General features: G+C 42.3%; 1 protein-coding gene across 1 annotated transcript; it reads left to right on the top strand.

Moving 5' to 3' along the window:
* Window positions 1-3,728: 3,728 nt before the first annotated feature.
* Window positions 3,729-6,115, top strand: LOC112186909 (G-type lectin S-receptor-like serine/threonine-protein kinase LECRK3). Its single transcript, XM_024325472.2, has one exon. It carries the CDS (start codon window positions 3,749-3,751, stop codon window positions 6,059-6,061), a length of 2,313 nt encoding a protein of 770 aa, XP_024181240.1. The 5' UTR covers window positions 3,729-3,748; the 3' UTR covers window positions 6,062-6,115.
* The last annotated feature ends 12,494 nt before the right edge of the window (window positions 6,116-18,609 follow it).

Raw genomic sequence — 18,609 nt, 5'->3', positions numbered from 1 at the left:
AAGTATATGGCAATTGCCTATTACATCTCTTGGAAAAATAAAGACATAAACAGAATTGGCGATCTATTGATCCCAGCCAGATTTGTAGTCTTCAACCCTTCACTCTAGATCATCTTCTTGATCTTCTTGTTCCACATAGTGAGCTTCTCTTGCTTCACAATATGCTTTGTAGGCGGTGACAAGTTCTTCACGAGCTCTACAAATGTGTGCCCAATGCTCAGACACACCACATCGAGAACATACATCTCTTTGCTCGAACTCCTTTGATTAAGGCGCTTTGAAAGCGTCATTTAGATGGCTCTTAGTGTTGGTGGCGCCACCAACATGGCCAGAGGCGTTGCCTCCCTCTCTTTCCACGTTTACCTCTTCGGTTCCGTGTTCGCCTATTTTGGCTGTTACCTTCCCAAGTAGAGTGATTATATGGATCAGAATGTCCAGAAGTATACCTAAGATTAGGGTTTCGCTCTTGGCGCCCTCTCTTAGAGGTGCGACTATAATTGGATTCTGGAATATGTTCTGTTTCCACGGATCTCGAATTATAGTTCTTCACAAGGATATTGTCATGCTTTTCAGCGACATTCATAGCTCCAATGAGCTCATGAAACCTTGTGATCCGTCTTGCATTTACATCGATTCGATAGTTCTTAGCAACCATCAATGCAGAGACGGGGAAGGTAGAGAGAGTCTTCTCAATCAACATCGCATCTGTGATCTCTTTACCACAGAATTCCATTAAGGATTTAATGCGAAGTGCTTCCGAGTTACAGTCAAGAACTAACTTGAAATCACAGAAGCGGAGGCTATGCCATCTCACTTCTAGGTCAGGAAGCAAGGAGTCACGGACGTTACCAAATCTTTCTTCGAGTGAGACCCACAGCCTTCTGGGGTCTTCTTCATTCATGTACTCGTACTGGAGCGAATCATCCATATGACGAGTCATTAGGATGATGGCTTTCTCCTTATTTGCCTATAAGGCTGCTCTATTTGCTTCCAAAGCTTGTGCTTGCTCAACAGTTATCACGTCCTGTCTAGGATCGAGAATCATATCCAAGATTCCTACAGCCTTGAGATGCTGGCGGATATCACGAACCCACCTGTGATATTCAGAGCCAGTTGTTCCCAATGGAGCAAAGTCCAATGTGTTCAGGCTACTCATCCTGAAAGAGAACAAGAAATTAGGGTTAGTTTCGGAGCGAAATAGGCTACCACGAAAACATATGAAATTTCTGAGCGTAATCGCTTCCAAGAAATTAGGAATTTCCGAGCGTAGTTGCTTCCAAGAAATTCGATTCCAAGAGATATTGGATTAGATCGAAACAATGATGTAAGTGGTCGATCATTTTCTTCTCAACAAACTCTAACTTTGGAGGACTCTACAAGCTCCAAGCTTGGAGTGAGTATGAACCCCCACAGTTCGGCTATTGGTCTCCCCTATGAAGAAGAAAGGGGGGTAGAAGAAGGGATGTTGGAAGTCCCCGAGAAAAAGAAAAGAAATTGAAATTACGGAAGCAAAAGGAATTGAATAAAAGAAAATACCTTGAATGTGGGCTTCCTTATTTTTTCTTTCCCCTTTTTTTTTTCTTCTTCTCCAGCTGGGCTACAGGCCCTCTTCTTTTTTTTTCTTTCTTTCTTTCTCCTCCGGGCCCGCCTCCTTCTTCTTTCTCCTTCTGCCGCATGGGCTTGGCTCCCTTCTATATTTTTTTTCTTTCTTTTCTTCTCCAAGCAGCGTCGTATCTGGCGTTGGGCTCGTCTGGACTGAAGCTGCGCTGGAACAAAGGACGGTGGCGGTTCAAGGAGGTCCGGCACTTCTGCAGGCCGCTCCGACTACTTTCCGGCCGGTTCTGGAAGTTGCGTTTCTGGTGGAGGATTCTGGAATCAGGGAGCCGGCTCTGACCAAATATAAGGTTGGAAGGTGGTCTGGAAGAATGCGAACCGGGCAGAGGTTGTTTTTATCTTCTGGAGGCCGGTTCGGCACTGTTACGGCCGGTTCCGGTGATGTCGGCGGCGGTTCTAGGATCCTGGGATTGAGTACTTCAAGGTGTTGTATTCGGATTCAAGGTTTGGCTATTTGTTTCAGGGTTAGGGCTTCGTGCTAATAACGTGTTTTAGGGAATCTGAAACTAAGAGAAATTCGCTGTGTATTCTCATTGATAATAGGGGCCTCTTTATATAGAGGATTATAATGCATAGAATCTCAATCATACAAGGAAATTAGTAATTCTACATTGATTAGGATTCTAGATCCTTCTAATTAAATCCTATTACCACTAGGTCAAGTAACCTAGAGTTTGGGCTAAACACAAATTAGGTTTTCCTTGAACACTTTATTTATTTTTTTATATTTTTTTTTGGGTTTCTTGATGGAAAAACCACAAAAGTAATATGATGTCGCACTCTTTTTAGGGCAAGACAATAAGAGACATTTTTCAAGTAACTTTGATTGCTCTGTGCCTCTGCAACACGAATCAGTATATAAAAGACTAATCTTGAAATTAACAACTTACTAAACTTAAGCCTCGGAGTTTTTTAGTCATTTGAAACTTTACCAAACGTGCCATAATAGATAAATCCAAACTGAACCAACAAAAAGAAGAAAAATGTAATTGGGTAGAAATTGTGGCTCATATATGATGACCATTTTAGTTCCTATTATTGCTTACCATGGCTTCAAGAAGTTGTGCATAGAATGGTTATAAACTTATAATTTAGACTTGCCCTATGCTCAAGGTTGAAGCGAAACTCCTACTAGAACTAAAGAATGTTTGAATTATGTTTCTAGATAGGAAGAGAAAATTGCTTCGTTGGTGATGGCGTGATGCATGTAAGTACTGGAAATGAAGAGATGTTTCGGAAGTGAAACAGAGAGTAGAGAGAGTACGTAGAGATTAAAATGTGAGTTTGTGCATGTGGTTCAAAGTTTTAGATAGATGTCAGAACATACAATCCAGAGTCTTCAAGACCATTGTTGCACATTGGTGCAATGGGATGCACATGGGGATTAGTTTAAGGCAAGGTTTGATGAATAAAGATAAACCCGCCGGACACGGCAGTTAAGTGAATTAACAAATCATCAATTCATTTGTTCCTATATAATTGTATTCTCACAGCTAGTATTAACAAATCATCAATACAATATTATCTTTCATACCAAATTTAATAGTGTAGACCTTGGAAGATTGTTGACTTGGCCAACCATTAGGGCACCTGTGTGCTTATTAGGGCAAAATGGAGGATATAGTTGATAGTCAATGTACAATTATTTCTTGCGAATACAAAGTCATTGATGACAGGTCCACTCGGTTTGATGCATCCTTTGAATGTAAACTGTATGCAAATGATGTGAAATTCCGGGTATGTTATCATTAATTTGTTTCTCAATACCATCTAATGCAGTCCTGTCGATTCAAGGAATGAACATAGAATTGGAAAATTTAACAGAGGAAGAAAAGTCTAGAGTACAATCTTCGTCAAGGCAAGACAACGTGGTTTGAATTCACTTTCAACTGCATGCACTGGAAGTTTCATTCTCTGCGTAATGTAGACGTCTGTTTATGTTTTAAGAAATAATGGAATGTTGACTTGTCTAATACAACTTGCAATTTGGGAGGACCTTGGAAGCTAGACTATTAAAAATTTGGAAGACTTTGACTTGGTTTACTTCCAATCAATCTTATATCTTATATAAAAGCAAAAGAAAGGAGAAAAAATCAAAAAACATAGACAAGTTACACTACTGAGATATTCTTGCATGGCTTTTCTTGTAGGCTGTCTTCTTGCCTTTGCAGTTATCCTGAATGCTGAAGCAAAAGCGGTGCCATCTAATATAAGCACTGACTCTTCTTTAACACCCACTTCCAACTCCTCGTGGTTGTCAAGCTCCGGTCTGTATGCCTTCGGCTTTTATAAGCAAGGCAATGGCTATGCTGTGGGGATAGTGCTTGCTGGAGTTCCTGAAAAGACTGTAGTCTGGACTGCAAACCGCAATGACCCCTTGGTCTCCAATAATGCCACCTTGCTCTTTACATCTAACGGGATTTCTTTGCAATCTACTCAAGGGGAAACACCAGTGGCGACCACTACTCAGTCTGCTTTCTCTGCTTCAATGCTTGACTCTGGTAACTTTGTACTATACAACTCCGATCAGGAAATAGTATGGCAAAGTTTTGACTATCCAACTGATACCATTTTGCCAAAACAGCGTTTGAAAGCAGGGGCAGAGCTGTACTCTGCTAAATCCAAAACTAATAGATCAAAAGGCATTTTCTGTCTCAGTATGCAGACTGATGGAAACCTTGTTCAGTACCCGGTAGCTACTCTAGATGCTTACTATGCATCTAACACACCAGGAAGTGGAGACAATGTGACACTAAACTTGGATGCTGATGGCCGTCTCTACTTACTCAACAACACTGGTTTCACTATACACAATATTACGAATGGATCTACTGATGAAGGCAAATCTTATCTTGTGAGACTTGATGTAGATGGAATTCTTCGCTTGTATTCATATAGTTTGAAGCAGAATGGCAACTGGTCAGTTGAGTGGTTATCTACAAGAGATAAGTGTGACCCTTTAGGTCTATGCGGATTTAATAGTTATTGTGTTTTAATGGATATGGAAGCTGAATGCAAATGCCTTCCAGGATTTGAGTTTATCACCTCGGGGGATCAGACTTCAGGCTGTGGGAGGAATATGATTGCAGATGTTTGTAAGTCAGAGAATGAAAACTTCACATACATCATGGAAGAACTGCCCGACACAAGATGGAATAATGTTGCATACATGACTTGGTCATCATCAGACAAAGAAGAATGCAACAAGGCCTGCTTGGAGGATTGCAACTGTGAAGCCGCACTTTTTGCAGATGGAAGCTGCAGAAAGCAGAGGCTTCCTTTGAGTCATGGAAGAAGAAGGTATGACACTTCAAACTCAGTTTTCATTAAGGTTGGTAAATCTAAACCTCCAGCTACAGATAATATCCATTCAAAGGGAAACAAGAAAGAAGGTGGAGTTGCAGTCCTTATTGTTGGGGTTTCATTTACTACTTTTGGGTCCATTTTGTTGGTGATCTCTGTAATTGTGTTTTGGAAACATAATGTTTGGGCTTATAAAAGGATGAATAAACTCAATGGTGATGTTGAATGGAATGAGGATGTGGCTCCGCGACCATATGCTTATGAACAACTAGAGAAGATGACTGATAATTTCAAGGAGGAGGTCGGTAGAGGAGCTTCTGCAACAGTTTATAAAGGGGTGATGTTGAGTAGTCAAAAGCTAGTTGCTGTGAAGAAACTAGAGAAAGTTGCAGCTGAAGGAGCAAAAGAATTCCAGACTGAGATGAAAGTTATTGGCAGAACCCATCACCGGAGTTTAGTACGTTTGCTTGGGTATTGCCTTAATGGACCAAAGAAGCTTTTGGTGTATGAGTACATGAGCAATGGTTCACTTGCAGATATTCTCTTCACACCTGAGAGGAAACCTCATTGGGAAGAAAGAATGGGAATTGCTCAAAACATAGCACGAGGGTTTCTTTATCTGCATGAAGAGTGTGATACACAGATCATCCACTGTGACATAAAGCCTCAAAACATACTGATGGATGAGTACATGTGCCCCAAAATCTCCGATTTTGGTTTGGCAAAGCTTCTTCAGCAAGACCAGACTAGAACCACTACCGGCATTAGAGGGACTAAAGGGTATGTTGCGCCTGAATGGCATAGGAAAATGCCTATAACAGTTAAAGCAGATGTTTATAGCTTTGGAATTGTGCTGTTGGAGATTGTGTGCTGTCGAAGGAATGTGGACTGGAGTGTTCCTGAGGAGGAAGCTATCTTGGATGAATTGGTCTACCATTACTTTGAGAGTGGTGAGCTTGGTAAATTGCTTGGGGATGAACAGATAAACAGAAGGCAATTTGAAAGGGTGATTAAAGTGGGACTTTGGTGCATCCAGGATGAGCCATCGCTTCGTCCTTCTATGAAGAAGGTTCTGCTTATGTTGGAAGGGACTGTAGACATCCCAATCCCTCCGAATCCAAGTTCTTTTCTCAATACCATCTAAATTGTGTTTGAACCTCAAGTACTAATCTAATCAAGAAACCAATTGAGCCTCGCATGTTGCATAATGATTTCACTCATGCTTCACTGACAGTATGTAATCATCTTGTATTCATGATGTTTTTGTTGTTCCATTTCCATTGTCACACAACTCTCATTTGCGAAATTGTAAGTTTATAAAAATGTGACTTCCTTTTCTTTCTTTATATGCTGCAATGGTCTACTTTTCTTTGTGTTGAAGGAAATCAGCTATTAGTGTGCCTAATCAAACTAGGAGTAGTAATAGGAGAGAAGATTCTAGAATTCCTAATCCTACGCGGATTAGTATTTCTTGTAACATTAGAATATGTACTTTGTAATCCCTATATATAGGGCTCCTATTCTCAATAATGTGTTGGACAATTCTCTCTACATTCTCTCTCGAATCTATTTTACTTAAACACGTTATCAGCACGAGCTTTAACCAAAAACCAAAAACCCAAAAATCTTCTTCATCACCACAGCTCCTAGCCCACGCTAGCCTTACCTGCGCGCCTGCCCCTACAGCACCTACACGCCCCAATGCACGTATCCCTGCTGCCCCTGCAGCACCAACGCACACCAACTGCATCCTTCTCCTTTCCTGTGCACGTCTGTCTGCTTTCCAGCCCCGAAACGTCTAGTTCGGAACCTCAGATCAAAATCCTTTCTTCATCAAAGTTGTTCGTCTCTGTCTCTTCCATCTGACTTCTTAATTTCAGCCTTATCGGAGTTGTTTTGAGACCAGTACACCAATCGAAGTGCAAACTGTTCAGAAGAGAATTTGTTCCGAATTTCAACAAGTAAGTTTTTAAATTAAATTTCCTGCTTTCTGAATTTTAATTTCTCCTTCTTTTTCTTCGGGGACTTGCAATCTCCCTTCTTCTACATCCCACCTTTCTTATAACGTGGGTTCGACTATTGAAAAGCGGAATCGTGGGGATTCACGCTATTAAACGAACTAAGAGCGTTTGTAAGACTTCGGACTAAGAGCGTCCGTAAGCATCGATTTAACGAACTAAGAGCGTTTGTAAGCTACGGACTAAGAGCGTTCGTGAGCATCAATTTTGACCATTCAAACATCATTGTTTCGGTCTAATCCAAATATTCTTGGAAATCGATTTCTTGGTATCATTAAGGCTCAGAAATCTTATATTAGTTTTCGTGGAAGCATTGACTCCGAAACTAATACGTTCTTGCTTTCCTTTTCAGGATGTCAGACTTGAACAAGCTCGATTTTACTCCATTAGATTCTACGGGCACGGATACTTTCCTGTGGGCTCATGTTATTGAGCTCCACCTAATTGCCCTTGATTTATTGCCTACAATCCAGGAGTCTTGTTCTAAAAGAACCACTGAAGGCCCTCGAACTGAGATAGATAATTCCAGGGCATTTACCCTGATGAAGCGTCACATGAAGATGGCCCTCCAGTTTGAGTACATGAATGAGGATAACACTAACAACCATTGGGTTGCGCCTCGTGAACGTTTTAGTAACATTCACAATTTTCCGAACTTAGAAGCATAATGGAATGATATCCGCTTCTCTAAACTTTGAAAGAGTTATGAAATATTGTTCAGAGGCTCTCTACATCATATTATTGATGCATGATTGTGAAAAACACAAAAGAACAAATTGATTGAGAAAACCCTAACATGACCATAGGGGTCATGACGTTGAGGGTATAAGGATTGGAATCCATGGCGCCACTTTTGGCCATGGTAACACTATTCCAATGCCATTGGTCCTAGGGACCATATGTATTGTGTCAATAGATCTCAATCAAGAGAGCATCCTCTTCATGGTATTTTATGGAGTACCTGATCAATGGTGATCAAGATATTGAGCTATAGAAGACTTTAAATCTGGCGATGTAGACAAAATGCCGCAGATTTTTATCTAGAATAGTCTTTTATTTTCCAAGAATTATGTAATGGCAATATGCATTAGTCAATTAATGACATTTTTGTTTTAGGGAATCAGAAATTGAGAGATAATCGCTGTGTATTCTCATTGATAATAGGGGCCACTTTATATAGAGGATTACAATACATAGAGTTAGAATCATACAAGGAAAGAGAATCTCTAGATTCTTCTAATTGAACCCTATTACCACTAGGTCAAGTAACCTAGAGTTTGGATTAAACACAAATAGAGATATCCTTAAACACTCCCCCTTGTGTTGTCCAAACGCGGTGCTTCTCTCGTTGCCTCGTTAAAAACCTTGCCGAGAAACAAAAACCCAGTGGGACAAAAATAACCTCAGTCGAAGGGGAAAAAGAGCACAACACACCCTTCACAATTCGAGGTGAACATGTAGACATCTCCCCCTGATGTCTGTGCCTCCCCCTGATGACTACGACCATGGGAGTTCAGATAATTTCCTCAAGTCAATTCTTGCCACATGTTTCTCGAACGTGGATTTGGGCAATGACTTAGTAAACAAGTCTGCCTCACTGTCCTCAGATCGAACCTAGTTCACTTTGATCTCGAGGAAAGTCTGTTGTTGCTGATTATCCTTGGTGTTATCGCTTTTGATGTAACCTTGCCTCATTTGTTCAAAACAAGCAGCATTATCCTAAATGCTCGTAGGCTCATTTGTGGTAGACTTCAAACCACAATTGTTCGAACATGCGGAATTATGAATCCAATCCATATTCATTCACGAACCACTTCATGAAGAGCAATGATCTCTGTATTGTTCGAAGATATAGCAATTAGAGTCTATTCTGTAGACCTCCAAGACGTCACGGTCTTTTCCCATGGTGAACACTTGACCTGATTGGGAATGACCATTGTGTGGGTCAGAGAGATACCCAACATCAGCAAAACCTTCCAAAACACATGTCGTTTTGGGATGGGGATAGTGGACGCAGGCCAGTGTTGGCAGCGTACCTGGTGTGTGATGGGTCCGAATCCATCATCTCTTTGTAGGGATAAAACATGCCTTTATCAATCATACATCTCAAATATCGAAAGATATCTTTTACACCAATCCAATGGCGTCGCGTTGGCGCAGAGCTATATCTAGCTAACAAGTTCACAACATATGAGATGTACGGTCTTGTGCATTGGGATAAGTACAATAATGTGCCTATTGTACTAAGTAAGGCACTTCTACCTCTAGCACATCTTCGTCATCATCCTTTCGACGAAGAGGATCCTTTTCAGGATCAAGACTATGGACGATCATGGGGGTGCTTGAAGGCTTGACCTTGTCAAAATGCCTAAGCATCTATCGACACGATGCTCAAGTTCTAAACCGAGACATAATCGTGTTCTCCCAAAATCCTTCATCTCAAACTACGGATTTCAAGTGTTCAGCAGTTTCCCTTAACTCTTTAAGGGCTTCTAATGAAGATCATGTCCAACATGAACCGCGATAGAATCTGAAACTTGTCATAGAAACGCGTGGGCATATCCCTTCCCAATTAAGTAGTCACTTTAGTGAGCGTTTCAACCTTATTGTAAACGCGCTCCGTGGTCTAGAACCTCTTGACTTGGGTAAATGAAGTTCGCCATGAACCTTCATGTATATTCCGTATCTAGATCCCTATAAAGATACGTAGTGACCACATTTGTAAGCTGCATGTTCAGTTATTCGGAAACTACCAAACTGATAGGGTAGTGGAGTACAATGACATCCAATATGAGAGAATCTGTCTCATCGTAGTTGATTTCAGGGCGTTTTATGAGAAGCCTTGCACCATAAGGCGAGATTACCATCTCTTTTTCTCACTACGCTTTCTAACGAAGACCCATTATTCAATAGGTTTTATGTTAGGAGGTGTTGACATCACTAGCTCGAAAACCTTCCTCTTCGTTAGAGAATCCATCTTAACCGGGATCGCATCTTTCCATTTAGACCAAAAACTCTCTACATTGGCATTCATTCATCAACGGAGCGTGGTTCGATATCATTGAACTCAACAAACTCATGCGCAATGAAATACGCAGCTACATCATCAATTATGATGGAGTTTCTATCCCACGTCTCATGTACACTAGTGTAAGTTTCATAGAGCTCTGTATTCTGAGGAATAGGTTCTGACGTTGAGGCGTCCCCCAACGATAACCATAACCCGGAAGATACTCATGAGACGGATTTTGAGTCTTGATGATTAAAGGATTGGAATGTGCCAAAGTATCCTTCGAACCCACGGGCCTCCCACTCATCCTAGCTGGGGCCATGGCCTGTAACGCCAGAGTGCCACTTTCTTTGGCATTGGCGCCATGCCTACCTCCATGTAGGGTAGTGCTACGTCCTCTCGTAGGGACGTCCTTCCTTGCAGGCATGTTTGCAGCATATTTGTGTGATCTCGTCACTTTAATAGGGATCAAGATGAGACATAGTGGGGACAGACGACGACAATTCCTGTCGTTCCTGTTGAACATCTGTGTTCTTATCTCCCCTGAACGACGGGAAGACTGTCTCATCAAAGTGACAACCCGCAAATCTAGCGGTAATGAGATCGTCTTGCAAGGGCATTAAGTGGCGGACGATTGTTGGAGTCTCAAATCCAACGTAGTTGCCCATTCGTCTGTAAGGACCCATCATAGAGCGCTGTGGTGGCGCAATTGGCACATAAATGGCTCACTCAAATATGCGTAAGTGCGATACTTGTACCCAGTCACTAGCTGTAACGTAGAGGTACATTGAGTGGCGGTGGGTCGTAGACGAATTAGCATAGCTGCATGCGATATTGCATCACCCCAAGCGGATATAAGGAGATTGGTGCGCATTACCAATGTCCGAACTATCATCGTATTCGTTTCCACAAGACCATTTGGGTGTGTAAATGGGAATGTGATGTCCAACATCAAGCCCATTGCAATATCCATCGAAAGTCTTTCGATGTAAACTCTCTAGCATAGTCAAATCCAATTGACTGAATAGGATGATCTGGGGAGTGAGCCCGTTGTCATAAGATATGTGCTAGGAGTGTAGCGTAAGCAGCATTTATAGGTGGATAATGGCACAACACGTGACCAGCGTATTTGCGTGTCAACCAATATCATGAAATATTTAAACGTCCGCAAGTTGGTTGAATCAATCCACAAAATCCCTACGGATTCTTTGTAAGAACAGAATGAGTATTGTCATATCCTTTGCATAGGACGGTCTCATTCCTAGTTTCCCTAAGGAACGGGCTTTGTAAAACGAGCGAGAGGCCTTAGAAGCAACCATTGAGTATTTTGGTTAGGCCTGAGCGTCTAAAATGCTATTTGAAGCAACTTGGTGATTGCAGCATCACCTGGGGCCCCATCACAATGATGGACGCCATCCATGGCATCATGGATAGGGACTGCGCCAGCCCTAGGCTGGTGGTGGACGGAGGCAGTGCCCTAGGCAGCTGCGTCGGTCACACTTAGTCCGGAAATCAACTTTTGATTCATGCTTCGTTTCTCTCTAGAGAAAGGATGTCCATGTGAAGTCTTTGTAGACGGATCATCATATCATGACAGGATGATCTATCTATCGTGACAAAGCCAATATGTGTCTAAATCCAAGAGATCTTCTCTCATAACTTTATTGGATTAATAGCTCGAATAGTGACATAGAATCCACTAGAGAGACACATAAACTTCTCTAAGATGCGTCTTTGTTCGCAATCATTAGAGGTAATGCAAAGGAACTCATTTCCGTTCTCTACATGCATTTCCGCATGGAATTCTTTGGCTATTCATAGGGTACGATTTGCCCTAAGAGCGTAGAGAGTTTCTGTGATAGCTGTAATCAAGGTGCCATTTGGCAAGTGGAACTTGGGCTATTCCATGTCCTTGAATTAATATTGATGGCCCAGCCATCGTAGTCACAAAGTAATATGCTCAGAATCAAAATTGAGTCATAATGAAAAGAACTCGAAATTTTATTCATAAGCCAACGGAGTACATCATTGTTTCTTTGATCAAAGAAAATCTAATCCAATAAAAAGTAATATGGCAATCGCCTACATCTCTTGGAAAATAAAAAGACTTAATCAAAATCGCCAGTTTCTGGGTCTTGATCCTTGTAGTCTTCCACCCTTAGATCTAGATCGCCATCTTGATCTTCTTGTTCCATGTAATTTGCTTCCCTTGCTTCACGATACGTCTTGTATGCGTTTGCAACATTCTGGGGTGCGGTACATGCTTTGGTCCAATATTCAGTTGATCCACATCGAAAACAAATATCATTATGGTCAGGCTCCCTTGATCGAGGCGCCATTGGGGCGCGATTTGGACGACCTATGCTTTTGGTGGCGTTACCACCATGGTCGGAGGCTCCGCCTCTTTCTCCCTTCACACGTTAACCTCCACGGTTCCGTGCACGCCTCTCTCGACGATTTCCTTCCTCTTTAGGGCGAACATATGGACCAGAATGTCCAGAATTGTCCCTACCCTTAGGGTTTCGCTCCTTGCGTCCTCCATTGGGGGCGCGACTATGGTTAGACTCCGGAATAGGCTTAGTCCCCACGGGTCTAGCATTATAGTTCTTCACAAGAATATTGTCGTGCTTTTCAGCTACGTTCATGGCGCCAATGAGCTCATGAAACCTTATGATACGTCCTGCATTTACATCAATCCCATAATTCTTTGAAATCATCAGTGCAGAGACGGGGAAGGTAGAGAGAGTCTTCTCGATCAACATCGTATCAGTTATGGCTTGGCCACAAAACTCCATCAGAGACTTGATACGAAGAGCTTCCGAGTTATAATCAAGTACAGACTTGAAATCACAAAAGCGGAGGCTATGCCATCGCACTTCTAAATCAAGAAGCAGGGAGTCACGAACGTTGCCAAATCGCTTCTCAAGTTCTACCCATAGCTTTCTTGGGTCTTCCTCATTGAGGTATTCATTTTGGAGCGCGTCATTCATGTGCCTTGTCATGAGAATTATGGCTTTAGCTTGTTTTGCTTCAAAAACAGTAGCTTGCTCAATAGAGAGCACGTTCTGACTAGGCTCTTGGATGGCTTCCAGAAGTCCATCAGCCTTAAGATGTTGGCGCACATCTCGAACCCACCTATGGTATCCTGCGCCAGTTGTCTCTAGTGGAACAAAGTTCAACTTGCTCAGGTAACTCATCTTGAAAAACAACACAAGATTAGGGTTAGTTTCGGAGCGAAAAAGGCTACCACGAAAAACTATTAAATTTCTGAGCGTAGTCGCTTCCAAGAAATTATGAATTTTCTGAGCGTAGCCGCTTCCAAGAAAATCCGATTCCAAGAGGGGTTTTGGATTAGATCGAAACAACGATGTATGTGGTCGATCGTTTTCTTCTCAACAAACTCTAAGTTTGGAGGACTCTACAAGTTCCAAGCTTGGAGTGAGCACGAACCCCCACAGTTCGGCTTTTGGTCTCCCCTATGTAGAGAAAGGGGGGTAGAAGAAGGGATGTTGGAAGTCCCCGAAAAAGAAGAGAAATTCAATTTAAAAACTCTAAAAAAAACAGGAACGTTTAATAAAAAATACCTCAAAATAGGTCGCCGGAAAATTTGAATGGAAAAATTTGTTGGAAAGCCGGAAAAATCCCCGGAAAGTGGCCGGAAAAGTCGCCAGAAAATGTTGACCGACGTTGACTGACCGTTGACCGAGTTCCTGATGTGGCAGTGCGGCGCTGACGTGGCAGGGCTAACTGGATGCTGACGTGTGCTTGCGTGGACGCTGACGTGGCAGCTAACGTCAGTGGGCCGCGTTGCTAGGCTTCTTCTGCTTCTGGGCTGTGGCTTGGGCTCGGCTTGGGCTGCCTCTTCCCCCCCCCCCCCTTTTTTTTTTTTTTCTTCTTCTGCCGGTTTTTCTACCGGACCTTTAGTCGGCCGGTTCAGCAAGTTTTAGGTCGGTTTTCAGGGAATTTCTTCCCGTTCCAGTAATCTGGGATCAGGTTGCAGCTTCTGGGGGAGTATGGCTGCAGGAGGCTGGGAGGAAAGCTTTGAACCGGGCAGAGGGACTTTCGCTACTTCCAGTGGCCGGTTCGGTGGTTTTCCTGCCGGTTCTGGGGGTGGCGCCGCCGTTTCTGGACTCCTGGAGTTGAGATCTTCAAGGTGGGCGGCGGTGGTTTCTGGGATTTGAAGGCTACAAATTTAGGATTTTAGGGTTAGGGCTTCGTGCTGATAACGTGTTTTAGGAAATCAGAAATTGAGAGATAATCGCTGTGTATTCTCATTGATAATAAGGGCCTCTTTATATAGAGGATTACAATACATAGAGTTAGAATCATACAAGGAAAGAGAATCTCTAGATTCTTTTAATTGAACCCTATTACCACTAGGTCAAGTAACCTAGAGTTTGGATTAAACACAAATAGAGATATCCTTAAACAATATTGTATTAATTCTATCTTATGTGGCGCATCGAATTAAGTATGATGTCTAGGAAAGTAATTGAGATTAATGGTACTTAAGAGAGCCTTGCTCCACCAACATCTCTCTCTACTTCCCTGGTCATATTTGATTAGAGTTACCAAACGGATAGAGTGACTACGATTTGTCTACGATTTGATTTTTATATTGGATTATATTTTGGTCACGAAAATTTGATATAATCATTGGCTATTATTAATAAAGTATCGATTTATTTTATCTCATGTCGTAGACATATTTTTCGAACTTTATTACTTCAAATATATAAGAGCCAATGGTTTTTGTGTGGAAACACATTGTGAGAATAGACAAGAGTTTCTTTGCATCACTTCTCATGACTACGGATATAAAAGAGTCTTAGAGAAACTTATGTGTCGATCTAGTGGGTTGTACGCAACCACTATTCGAGTAATTGAATCAAATCATGTTATGAGAGATGATTTATGGGATTCGGACACATATAGGCTTTGGCACGACCGTTTGGGACATCCAAGTCGTGATATGATGATCCGTATATTAAAGACTTCGCACGGACATCCATTTTTCAGAACGAAAAGAAGTAAAAATCGGTTTTTGGACACTGAAGGAGCCCATGCGCCTCATGGCGCCGTTCACCCCCATATCCAGCCATCCTTGGCCAGCGCCGCCATCCCCCTGCGGCCTCAGGGTGGCATTGACGCCACCAAGGCTCCTTTGTCTCCAAATTTTACTTCTAAAGTCCATTCTGACTTCGTGGCTCAACCAAAATCCTCATTGGTTGTTTCTAAAGCCCATCATTCGTTCTGCAAAGCCTGCTCTTTAGCAAAATTAGGATTGAGACCATCCTATGCAAAGGACACTAAAGAAAATATACCATTCTTGCAAAGAATCCAAGGTGATATTTGTGAACCTATTCAACCACCATGCGGACCATTTAAATATTTTATGGTGTTGGTTGATGCATCGACACGCTGGTCACATGTCATGCTATTGTCCACTAGGAACGCTGCATTTGCTAAACTCCTAGCGCAGATTATTAAGTTAAGGGCTCACCACCCTGATCATCCTATTAAGTCTATAAGATTAGACAATGATGGGGAGTTTACATCAAAAACTTTTGATGATTATTACATGTCTATTGGGATTGAAGTTGAACATCCAGTTCCTCATGTTCACACCCAAAATGGTCTCACAGAAGCCGCCATTAAACGACTACAAATGGTCGCTAGGGCATTGGTAATGCGCACCAATCTCCCTATTTCTGTTTGGGGCTATGCAATATTGCATGCAGCTGTACTTATCGTCTGAGGCCCACTGCCACTCAACCCTTCTCTGCATCCCAGATGGTGACTGGGTATGAGCCTAATATCTCACACTTACGCATATTTGGGTGTGCAGTTTATGTGCCTATTGCGCCGCCACAGCGCACCAAAATGGGTCCTCAATGACGATTAGGCATTTACGTTGGATATGATTCTCCAACGATTGTCCGCTATTTAGAACCCTTGATAGGCGATCTCTTTACCGCTAGATTTGCGGATTGTCACTTCGATGAGACGGTCTTCCCGTCGTTAGGAGGAGATAAGAACATCAATGTTCAACAGGAACAATAGGAATTGTCGTGGTCTGTCCCCACTCTATCTCATCTTGATCCCCGAACCGCACAGTCCGAAATTGAAGTGCGGAGAATTCTCGATCTTCAGAACGTATCAGAATCGATGCATGATGCGTTTTCTGATATCGCTAAAGTGACGAGATCACACATACCTGCTGCAAACGTGCCTGCAAGGATTGATGTCCCTAAAATTAGAGGACATGACGCCACCTCAAGAGTACATGAGTATGGCGCCAACGTCCCCACCCTTGGTGACGTTGTGGCTAGGCCCACGGCTCCTGCCATAAAGCGCGGGAGGCCTATAGGTTCGATGGATTCTCGCCCAAAAAAGAAAGTGAGTTTGGTACAAAATAATCCATTAATCATCGATGTAAATAATCCATCTCATGAGAACATTCCGGATTATGGTTATGTCCAAGAGGCATCATTGGGGGACGCTCCAATGTCAAAACCAATTCCAGAGAATAGAGAGATCTCCATGAATTACACTAGTGTACATGAGATGATGGATAGAAATTCTATGACAATTGATGATGCATTTGCATATCATGTTGCAAAAGGAATCATAGAATATGATGATATCGAACCTTGCTCTGTCGAAGAATGTCAACGAAGAGCGGATTGGCCTAAATGGAAAGATGCGATCCAGGCTGAATTGGATTCACTAGCAAAGAGACAGGTATTTGGGCCCATAACGAATACACCCCCAGATGTAAAACATGTTGGCCATAAATGGGTCTTTGTTAGAAAGCGTAATGAGAAAATTGAGGTGGTTAGATATAAAGTCCGCCTCGTGGCGTAAGGTTTCTCAAAACGCCCTGGAATCTACTACGAGGAGACATACTCTCCCGTAATAGACGTTATAACGTTCCGCTACCTTGCCAGTTTGGTAGTTTCCGAAAAACTAGACATGCAGCTTATGGATGTGGTTACAGCATATCTCTATGGGGATCTAGATTCAGAGATATATATAAAGGTTCCAGATGGACTTCAATTACCCAAATCAAGTGGCTCTAAACCATGGAGCGCGTTTTCAATAAGATTAAAACGCTCACTATATGGATTAAAACAATGCGGACGGATGTGGTATAACTGTCTAAGTGACTACTTGATTGGGAAGGGATATATTAATAATGAAATATGCCCATGCGTGTTCATTAAAAGAACAAGTTCCGGATTTGCAATCGTAGCAGTTTATGTCGATGACATGAACCTAATTGGAACTCTAGATGAGTTAAAGGAAACTGCTAAATATTGGAAATCCGAATTTGAGATGCTTTATCTTGGGAAGACTCGGTTTAGAACTCGAGCACCGTAGTGATGGAATTTTGATCCATCAGTCTGCATACACTCAGAAAATCCTAAGACGCTTTAATGAAGATAAAGCAAAGCCTGTGAGTACTCCCATGATTGGTCCTAGTCTTGAGCTCAAAAAAGATCCGTTTTGTCCAAAGGATGAGGACGAAGAACCATTAGAGGCCGAAGTGCCCTATTTAAGTGCAATAGGCGCATTATTGTACTTAGCTCAATGCACAAGACCGGATATCTCATTCGCAGTGAACTTGTTAGCTAGACATAGCTCTGCGCCAACACGCCGCCATTGGATTGGTGTAAAGACAATCTTTTGCTATCTAAGAGGTACGATTGATATGGGCCTATTTTATCCCTACAGAGAGAAGAGGAATGATGTAAGAATGGGATCGGACCCCATTAGGCATGGAGCCGCCGTCCACCATAACATAGTGGCCGGCCATGTTGCCGCCAATGCCGCCACCACCACCAAGGGTGGCCGGCCTCACCCTATCCCCCTCCATCAAAACAACAATGATGTTTTGATGGGTTTTGCTGATGCAGGGTACCTCTCTGACCCTCACAAAGGTCGCTCCCAAACAGGTTATGTATTTACCATGGGAAGCACTGCGATATCTTGGAGGTCTACAAAACAGACCCTTGTTGCTACTTCCTCAAATCATGCAGAGATTGTTGCTCTACATGAAGCTGTGCGTGAATGCATATGGCTAAGGTCTATAATTAGACATATTCAAGGAAGTTGTGGTTTAAAGTCTTCCACGGATGAACCTACATGCATTTATGAGGATAATGCAGCTTGTATTGAACAAATGAAGTTAGGTTTCATCAAAGGCGACAACACCAAGCATATATCGCCTAAGTTCTTCTATAATTAGCAACAACAATCACTTCTAAAGATTGAAGTGAATCAAATCCGATTAAAGGATAATGTAGCAGACTTATTCACTAAGTCGTTACCTCAATCCATCTTCGAGAAACATGTGAAGAGCATCGGATTGAGAAAGTTATCCGAACTCCCATGATTGTAGCAATCAGGGGGAGATATCAACATCATGGATAGTTATGATGTCTACATGTTTGATCTTGAACAATAGAGGACGTGTTGTACTCTTTTTCTCCTCCTCGAGCGTGTTTTTGTCCCACAGGGATTTTCACTCGAGCAAGGTTTTTAATGAGGCAACGGATGAAGTGTCACCACCAAGTTTGAGCGGCACAAGGGAGAGTGTTGAAGGAAATCAGCTATTAGTGTGCCTAATCAAACTAGGAGTAGTAATAGGAGATAAGATTC

Source organism: Rosa chinensis, chromosome 2 (assembly GCF_002994745.2).
Source record: "Rosa chinensis cultivar Old Blush chromosome 2, RchiOBHm-V2, whole genome shotgun sequence".
In the NCBI taxonomy this organism is placed as follows: Eukaryota; Viridiplantae; Streptophyta; class Magnoliopsida; order Rosales; family Rosaceae; genus Rosa; species Rosa chinensis.
This window is presented reverse-complemented; position numbering and strand designations above follow the sequence as displayed.

Coding starts and splice junctions, on each gene's coding strand:
- LOC112186909 (XM_024325472.2), top strand. CDS start 3,749: ATGGCTTTTCTTGTAGGCTGTCTTCTTGCCTTTGCAGTTATCCTGAAT.